This window comes from Orycteropus afer, unplaced genomic scaffold, assembly GCF_000298275.1.
Source record: "Orycteropus afer afer isolate SDZICR_OR568_19922 unplaced genomic scaffold, OryAfe1.0 scaffold00197, whole genome shotgun sequence".
Lineage (NCBI taxonomy): Eukaryota > Metazoa > Chordata > Mammalia > Tubulidentata > Orycteropodidae > Orycteropus > Orycteropus afer.
Genome location: NW_006921784.1, coordinates 4380211 through 4390362, shown reverse-complemented (window position 1 = coordinate 4390362; position 10152 = coordinate 4380211). Strand labels below are relative to the sequence as shown.

General features: G+C 40.7%; 1 protein-coding gene across 1 annotated transcript in view; it reads left to right on the top strand.

Moving 5' to 3' along the window:
- Positions 1 to 1785: 1785 nt before the first annotated feature.
- Positions 1786 to 10152, top strand: part of CHEK2 (checkpoint kinase 2) — an 83733-nt gene continuing 75366 nt past the window's right edge. Inside the window, exon 1 of the mRNA XM_042781930.1 lies at positions 1786 to 2152. Coding sequence (XP_042637864.1) covers positions 1786 to 2152 — 367 coding nt within the window. The remainder of the gene's footprint in view (positions 2153 to 10152) is intronic.

The following is a 10152-nucleotide window of genomic DNA, read 5'->3' as shown; positions in this document are numbered from 1 at the left end:
CACCCTCCTGATGTGTTTTTCAGTCACGACCTTTTTATCTTGAAAGCTAGGAGCCTTGGTAGCGTAGTACCTAAGGCACTTGACTGCTAACCAGAAGATTTGAACCACCAGCCACTCCTTGGAAGGAAGGTTGGGCAATCTACTTCCAAAGTGATACCACCTGGGAAACTCAAGGAGGGTTCACTATGAGTTGAGTCCGACTCGACGGCACATAACAACAACAACATGTAGTTGCTGTGTGGTTGTTTATGGCATTCTTTTGAAGGATTAACCTGTATGTGGGGAGCTGAAAAGGAATATACCCATTACAACAAACATTAGATCCAGTCAGCATTGCAAGTTACTTTGATTTTTAGTGGAAGGTCTCTTATCCAAGTATAACTGTCCATTAACCTAATTCTAAAGTGAAGGAGGGAGCGCCTAGTATGGTATCTATGATTCAGAATGGCTCAGCATTCTGAGGCTGGAGGAAAGGCCTTTTAGGATGCTGAGAAGTTGTGCCAGTAGTTACTTAGTGTCACGAAGGGCTGCATGGAGTGTTTAGAGTCTTGTTTATACTTTGTCTCTTTAAGTGGCTTGACCCTGGTTAGGTGCCACGGAGTCTAGAATGAATAAACCAGACATGGTCCCTGTCTTCCTGGAGTAGACCTGAGGCTGGAGCAAAGGACACATCTGATGTGTTTTATATGAATGGCAACCCTTGCCTTTGTAGTTTCTCTGTGAAACTTCTACCCTGAGCCACCTGATGCTTCCAGCCTTCCTTTCCTCTCAAAAACTCTAGGAAATTTAAGGGTAGGGTTGATTGTATGTTGATATGTTTTAGATTTCATTGTTGTTGTTGTTGTTGTTTGCCGTCGAGTCAGCCCCGACTCATAACGACCCCTCCTTGGGTTTCCGAGGCAGTATCACTACGGAAGTAGGATTGCCCGACCTTCCTTCCGAGGACTGGCTGGTGGGTTTGAACCGCCAGCCTTCTGGTGAGCAGTCAAGTGCCTTAGGCACTATGCTACCAGAGCTCCTTTAGATTTCATTACTAATTTAAAAAAATTGGGTGAATCACCTGATGCTTCCAGCCTTCCTTTCCTCTCAAAAACTCTAGGAAATTTAAGGGTAGGGTTGATTGTATGTTGATATGTTTTAGATTTCATTACTAATTTTAAAAAATTGGGTGAATATGTCTTTCACGTCATCGCCCCAACTCAGTTACATTGTTTTTTCACTTGTAGCTTTCAAATCCTTTTGTTTTTTTCCATGTGTTTTGTGGCTCTCAGACCAAAAAATGTTCTATTGAATGTGATCTTCACCTCTGAAGAACTATTTGACTAGAATGTTAGAATTTTAATTTAAAAAAATTTGTTTTGCTGTTGTAGAGTATTTCCGCAGCAGAACCTACACCACCAATTCAAGTTTCCACATGTATAATTGGGAGCTCTGGTGGCGTAGTGACTAAGGCATTTGACTGCTAACCAGAAGGCTGGCGGTTCAAACCCACTCCTCGGAAGGCACGCTGGGCAATCTACTTCCTTAGAGACTGCCTCAGGAACCCAAGGAGGGCTATGAGTCAGAATCAACTGGCGGCAATGAGTATTATCAATTTCATCCTATATGGATCTTAAAAGAGCCCAGTGCTTAAAGCAAACATAGAATTTTAATATTTGCACAGCATGTATGTCATGGTTTTTTTTAAAAAAAAACATTGAAATTTACTCATTCTTCATTCTTGACTTTTGAGTCTTGTTCCTTGAAACTTACATTATTGGTGGACACTTATTTTTTGAGGTTGTGATGTCTCGAGAGCCGGATGTGGCGTGTCAGCAGTCCCAAGCCAGCACCTCTTCACAGTCCCAGGGTGTGACCTCTTCTCAGCCAGCCACCTCCTCTTCGCAGTCTCACGGCAGCTTCTTGCAGTCCCAAGGCCTTTCCTCACAGCTCCATGGCTCCTCCTCGCAGTCCCAGAGCACATCTGGCTCCTCCTCCAACACGGTCCCCACGTGTAGCCAGTCCTCTCACTCCAGCTCTGGGACTCTGAGTTCCTTAGACACAGTGTCCACTCAGGAGCTGTACTCTATTCCCGAGGACCAAGAACCAGAGGAGCCCGTCCCTGCTCCATGGGCTCGTTTATGGGCCCTTCAGGATGGATTCTCCAATCTTGGTAAGTACCTGTTAATGTGGTGTGATGTTTTGTTAAGAAAAACAGTTACAGAAAGCTCAAAACTTCCCCTGGAGAGAAGAGAAGGGCTGCTTATGCATAGGGAGACAGCTCAGGGGGCAGGAGTGCATGGAAGGGAAGGACACAGGGAAGAGGTAACTATGGGGAGGAAGTGGGAGGGGAGCTGTTGCATTGTGGGAAATTGCAGTTAATGTCATGAGACAAAGTGTCTGTGAGCTGCTGTATGGAAAGTGAATTTGCTCTTCAAACTTGCACCCAAATCACAATTAAAAAAAAAAAAAAAAAAAACCAAAAAACTTGCCTTAGAGTGATTTTGGAGTTTAAGAAGATGGAAGATGAAACTGAGTAGTATATTGAGTAACTGGCTCTTAACTTATTTTTGGATTCCTTTCATTTATTCTCTCAGCAGATATTTATTGGGCATCTTTGCTGTGATGTCCGGCTGTGCTGTTCTGAACAGCACTATGGACTCTCCAGCAAACTACAGCTTAACACAAAGTTGCACACATTTCTCAGGGAATCTTAGGTGCTTTTTCAATTCATAACCCCGTGATGGTTTGTGGTGACTTCAGAACATATATTTTTTTAAAATTTTTGTTGTGATTTGGGTGAAAGTTTACAGACTAAATTAATTTTCCATACAGCAGTTCATACACATTTTGTTTCGTGACGTTGACTGCAATCCCCACAATGTAACAGCTCTCTTCCTACTTCCTCCCTGTGTTCTTTCTTATGTATTCCTGCCCCCTACCCCAAGATATCTCCCTGTGTAAACCTTGTCCTTCTGTTCTCCCATGATTGATTGTTCTAAGGAGTGTATCTACCTGATGTAAATATGCTCAATGTCTGTTGTTTTACTGGAAGCCACAGGAGTGAGTTCAGTTCCAGACCTGGAGAGTAACTAGGGGCCATGGCCTTGGGGGTCTTACCAGGCTCTATCGAAGCAGTAAACCTGGTCCTTTTTTTTTTTTTTTTTAAATGATTTTGAGTTTTGTTCCTTATTGTTTTCCCACTGTATCCAGGATCTCTTGCACTGATCCGTTTCTGAGTCATTGACAGTGGTAGCTGGACACCATTTAGTTCTTCTGATCTCATGGTCATGTAGGCTGAGGATTGCAAGAACATCAGTTTTGGTGTATAAGGCTAAAGGGCAGGCTGTTTATTGGTTACCTGTTGTTGGTTTTTGCTTCAAAACAGGCAACCTTGGAGTTTAAATATGTTCATCCTCTCTGATGGCTCCTGGCAGGCTTTGCTCTGTGTATATTTGAAATAGCTTTTTTCCTCCTTCTCAAATTAAAGTGACTGCTATGTTTAAAAAAATATTTGAACTTGAAATTAGTGGAATAGAAAACAATAGTGTACAGAAACGAATGACTAATGCATCCTTTTGTACCTTTTATTAGCCTTTCCCTTTAATGTCCAACTCTGATGAATTAAAACAACAGTGACAAATGTTGTTGTTGTTGTTATGTGCCGTCGAGTCGCCCCCGACTCATAGCGACCCCTCCTTGGGTTTCTGAGGCAGTATCACTATGGAAGTAGGATTGCCCAACTTTCCTTCCGAGGAGTGGCTGGTGAGTTTGAACCGCCAGCCTTCTGGTTAGCAGTCAAGTGCTTTAGCCACTATGCTACAGTGACAAATAGACATTCCATATGTTAGGTAGCTCCTTGTACACTTTAAATGTAGAACAAAACATTTGAAGCTATTTTCTGCCCATATGAGTTCTATTATTATTTTAATTGTGATTTGGGTGAACGTTTGCAGAGCAAATTCATTTTCCGTACAACAGTTCATAAACATTTTGTTTCATAACGTTGATTGCAATCCCAACAATGCCACAGCTCTCTTCCCACTTCCTCCCTTTGGTTACTTTTCCCTGTGTCCTTCTTTCCTACATATTCCTGCCCTGTGAGCTATCTCCCTGTGCAAATACTGCCCTTCTGATCTCCCATGGTTGATTGTTCTGAGGAGTGCAATCTAAGGTATAAATGTTCACCTTATACACCTATCTGTTGTTTGGCTAGAAGCCACAGGAGTGAGTTCAATTCCAGGCTTGAAGGGGCCATAGTCTTGGGCATTTCACCAGTCTCTATCAAACCAATAAGCCTGATCTTTTTTATGATTTTAAGTTTCATTCCACTTAAGTTGTATTTTTAAGATAGGCTTAGGGCTTATGTATGGTAGGTGTGAAACAGGGAATTGATGGGAATAGATGAAGTGGGACCCACAGCTTTAAAAGCAAGAAAATGTGTATGAAGAGTCTGATAGGATGACCATCATAAAATGGAAGCTTAATAAATAGAAGCTATTGATTATTAAGCTGTTGATGTACACCTATGTTTTCTTGTGTTTTATAGTTTGAGTTCTTATAGTTAAGTCTTTGATTCATATAGAATTGATTTTTGTATATGGTGTGAGGATATCCACTTGTCTTAGCTCCATTTGTTGAAAGATTATTCTTTTCTCACTGAATTATCTTGGCACATTAGTTGAAAATCAACAGACTATAAATATCTGAGTCTTAATTAGATTCTGGGAGCTCTGGTAGCATAGTGCCTGAGGCACTTGACTGCTAACCAGAAGGCTGGCAGTTCAAACCCACCAGCCACTCCTCAGAAGGAAGGTTGGGCAATCTACTTCCATAGTGATACTGCCTCAGCAACCCAAGGAGGGATCGCTATGAGTCGGGTCTGACTTGATGGCACATAACAACAACAACAACAACAATTAGATTCTATTGATCTATATAGGTAGTTCCTAGGTTATGAATATCTTATTTACACACAACCTGTAGTTATGAACCAACCCCTGTAAAAATTCACCCCTATAAAAATTCAAGGTACATACGATGGTTTGTAATAACAAATGGGCACTACTTTGTAACTTGCGTCAGAACTATTAGTATTATGTTAAACTGTTTTAATGCCAAATGGGCAGTGTTTCTTAATTTTTTTATAGATAGAAATGCACCACATACTATATAAACCAAAAAAACCCCAAGTCACTGCTGTCAAGTTGGATCCAACTCATAGTGACCCCTCCTTGGGTTTCTGAGATGGTATCACTACGGAAGTAGATCGCCCAACCTTCCTTCCGAGGAGTGGCTGGTGGGTTTGATTGGAACATGGAATGTATGAAGTATGAATCTAGGAAAATTGGAAGTCATCAAAAATGAAATGAAACGCATAAAGATTGATATCCTAGGCATTAGTGAGCTGATTAGTTTTGGCCATTTTGAATCAATCAACCATATGATCTACTATGCCGGGAATGACAATTTGAAGAGGAATGGCATGGTATTCATCATCACAAAGGATGTTTCAGGCTCTATCCAGAAGTACAATGCTGTCAGTGATAGGATAATATCCATACGCCTACAAGGAAGACCCGTTAATACGACTATGATTCAAATTTATGCACCAACCACCAAAGCCAAAGATGAGGAAATTGAAGATTTTTATCAACTTCTGCATTCTGAAATTGACCAAGCGTGCAATCAAGATGCATTAATTATCACTGGTGACTGGAATACAAAAGGTGGAAACAAAGAAGAATCACCAGTGGTTGGAAAACTTGGCCTTGGTGACAGAAATAACACTGGAGATCGCATGATAGAATTTTGCGAGACCAATGACTTACTCACTGCAAACACCTTTTTTCAACAACACAAACAGCAGCTGTATGAATGGACTTCACCAGATGGAACACACAGGAATCAGATTGACTACATCTGTGGCAAGAGGCAAAGGTAAAGGTCAGTATCTTTAACCAAAATAAGGCCTGGAGTTTATTGTGGAACAGACCATCAGCTGCTCATATGCAAGTTCAACTTGAAGTTGAAGACAATTAAAACAAGTCTACGAGAGCCAAAATATGACCTGAAATACATCCTTCCTGAATTTAGAGACCATCTAAAGAATAGATTTGATCCATTGAACACCAGTGACCAAAAACCAGAATCATTGTGGGACGACATCAAGAATGTCATCCATGAAGAACGCAAGAGACCATTAAAAAGATGAGAAAGGAGGAAAAGACCAAAATGGATGTCAGAAGAGACTCTGAAACTTACCCTTAAATGGAGAGTTGCTAAAGCAAATGGAAGAATGAGAAGATAAAAGAGCTGAACAGACAATTTTGAAGAGCAGCTTGAGTGGACAAAGCCAATTACTATAATGAAATGTGCAAAGACCTGGGGTTGGAAAGCCAAAAGGGAAAAACAGGTTAGGCGTTTTTCAAGCTGAAAGAACTGAGGAAAAAGTTTAAGCCTAGAGTTGCAATATTGAAAGATTCTATGGGTAAAATAGGAGCTCTGGTAGCATAGTGGCTAAGACACTTGCCTGCTAACCAGATGGCTGGCGGTTCAAACCCACCAGCCACTCCTCGGAAGGAAGGTTGGGCAATCCTACTTCCATAGTGATACTGCCTTGGAAACCCAAGGAGGGGTTGCTATGAGTCGGGGCTGACTCGATGGCACATAACAACAACAACAACAATGGGTAAAAGGTAAAATATTGAATGATGCTAGAAGCATGAAAAGAAGGTGGAAGGAATACACAGAGTCACTATACCAAAAAGACCTGGTCAATCTTCATCCATTGCAGAAGATGCCATATGATCAAGAACCAATGGTACTGAAGGAAGAAGTTGAAGCTGCACTGAAGGAATTGGTGAAGAACAAGGCTCTGGGAATTGACAGAATATACATTGAAATGTTTTAATTAACGGATGCCCCGCTGGAGGCACTCACTCAGCTATGCCAAGAGATTTGAGGACAGGTGTCTGGCCAACCAACTGGAAGAGATCCACATTTGTACCCATTTCAAAGAAAGGTGATCCCACAGAATGTGGAAATTATCAAATGATATCATTAATATCGCATGTAAGTAAAATCTTGCTAAAAATAATTAAGAAAACAGTTGCAGCAATATATTGGCAGAGACCTTTCAGAAATACAAGCTGGTTTCAGGAGAGGACATGGAACAAGGGATATTATTGGTGATGTCAGATGGATCTTGGCTCAAAGCAAAGAGTACCAGAAAGATGTTTACTTGTGTTTTATTCACTATGCAAAAGCATTTGATTGTATGGATCATAACAAATTATGGGTATCATTGAGAAGAATAGAATTCCAGAACACTTGATTGTACTCATGTGGAACCTGTACATAGACCAGGAGGCTGTCGTTTGAATAGAACAAGGGGGCACTGTAAGGTTTAATATCAGGAAGGGAGTGTGTCAGGGTTGTATCCTTTCACCATACTTGTTCAATCTGTATGCTGAGCAGATAATCCAAGAAGCTGGTCTATGTGAAGAAGAACGTGGCATCAGGGTTGGAGGAAGAATCATTAACAACCTGCAATATGCTAATGACAGAACTTTGCTTGCTGAAAAGTGAAGATGACTTGAGGCACTTACTGATGAAGATTGAAGTATACTGATGAAGATTGAAGATTGTATTCTTCAATATAAAGAAATATAAATATAAAGAATACAAAGAAAACAAAAATCTTCACAGCTGGACCTATAAGCAGCATCATGATAAATGGCGAAAAGATTGAAGTTGTCCAAGACTTTACATTGCTTGAGTCTACAATCGATGCCAATGGGAGCAGCAGTCAGGACAGCAGACGGCATATAAAACTCCCTGTTGTCTAGTCTATTTGACTCATAGTGACCCCTCCTTGTGTTTCTAAGATGGTATCTGTATGGAAGTAGATTGCCCAATCTTCCTTCTGAGGAGTAGCTGGTGAGTTTGAACCGCTAGCCTTCTGGTTAGCAGTCAAGTGACTTAGGCACTACGCTACCAGAACTCCCTAGACAACATATAGCACTGGGCAAATCGGCTGCAAAGGACCTCTTTCAAGTGCTGAAGAGCAAAGGTGTCTCTTTGAGGACTGAGGTGTGCTTGATCCAAGCTATGGTATTTTCAGTCATCTCATATGCATGTGAGAGCTGGACAAGGAATAAGGAAGACCGAAGAAGAGTTGATGCTTTTGAGTTGTGGTGCTGGCAAAGAATGCTGAGAGTACCATGGGCTGCTAAAAGCTCTAACAAATCTGTCCTCCTTGGAAGGACAGCATCCTCCTTGGAAGGAAGAATGTCCAGACTTCCTCTCACCTACTTTGGTTATGTTGTCAAAAGGGACCATTCCCTGGAGAAGGATGAAATGGAGAAGGTGGAGGGTCGAGGGAAGAGGGGAAGGAAAGATGGATTAACACAGTGGCTGTGGCAATGGCCTCAAGTATAGCAAGGATCGTGGAGCTGGCGCAGGACCGGGCAGTGTTTTGTTCTGCTGTGCATAGGGTCGCTATGAGTCGGAGACAACTCAATGGCACCTAACATCAACATACCATCAACAATAGTTTTATACATTCCTTAGGATCGTCTACATACAAGATTTGTGCAACCTTTCTTTCCAATCTAGATGCTTTCTATTTCTTTTTCTTGGTTAATTGCCCTGGCTAAAACCTCTAGTACAATGTTGAGTAGAAATAAGGAAAGTAGACATCTTTGTCTTATTCCTGATCTTACCAGGAAATATTTCAGTCTTCCACCATTATGATGATAGCTGTGGGTTTTCTTGTACATGCCCTGCATCAAGTTGGGAAAGTTCCCTCCTGTTCCTAGTTTTTTGAGTATTATTTTATCAGGAAAAAGTGTTATTTTTCACCCTTATAGGCCTGTTTATTCTTTGTCTGAAAATTGAGCCATGAGAGTGAGTTCAGTTATAGGCCTGAAGGATATCTGTGGGCCATAGTCTTGGAGGTTCCAGTCTCTATCAGAACACTAAGCCTGTTTTTTTTAAAAATGAATTTGAATTTTGTTCTACCTTTTCCTCCCACTTTATCCAGTACTTTCTATCGTGATCCCCATTAGAGTTGTCAATGGTGATAGCTGGGCACCATCTAGTTCTTCTGTTCTCAGGGTAGTGGAGGCAGTGGTTCACGTAGTCCATTAGTCCTTTGGACTAATTGTTTCCTTGAGACTGATTTTCTTCCCTCTTCTTTGCTCCAGATGGGGAGAGACCAGTAGTTGTATCTTAAATGGCTGGTTGCAAGTTTTCAAAACCCCATTTGCCACTGACTGAAGTGGGATATAGAACATCGTCTTTGTGGATTATGTTATACCGGTTGACTTACGTGTGCCCCAAGACTATGGTCCTAAGATCCCAAGTCCAGTGACTTATCCCTCAAGATATTTGGTTATAGCTGTGAAGTTTTCATACCACTGCCCCCTGTGTGCTCTTTTATATACATGGATATATTTGTAGCATGTACAAATACATATGTAGAAATATCCTCTGCCAAGCCTATATATTCTTGTGACTTTACTCCCTACATGCCATCCCACATCTGTTGAGCTTGCATGTCTACCTATGTATTCACTCGTAAATTATTGTTTATAACTGTTATTGCAGGATTGCGTATGTCATAGTATTTGCCATTTTTGCCTTTTCCTCTTGTATGCCTCCCAGTGTCTTCCTGCACCTTGGTCATGTTATGCTGTCTTTGTGTTACTGATTTCTAATTTCATTGTATTGTTGTCAGAAACATACTTTGTATGATTTCAATCCATTAAAGTTATTAAGGACAATTTCTACCTAACCTGTGGTTTATCCTGGAGAATATTCCATGTGCATTTGACAAGATTGAGTTCTTATTCTGCAATGGTAGGGTAGAGTATTGAAACCATCTTATTTGAACCCCAGTATAATTTTTTTTTGTTTTTATCCAAAAATGTCTTTATTTTGTCCTCATTTTTTTTCCCCAAATTTAATTTTTTTTTCATTTTTTTTATTTTTATATTGTTCCTTCCCTTTTCTTCCCACCCCTGGTAACCAACAAAGTTTCCTTCCATATATAAACAATAAACCTTTCCTTGACTTTTTTTTTTTTTATTATTAGGATTTGGGTGAAGATTTACAGAGTAAATTCACTTTCCATACAGAAGTTCACATATACTTTGTCTCATGTCATTG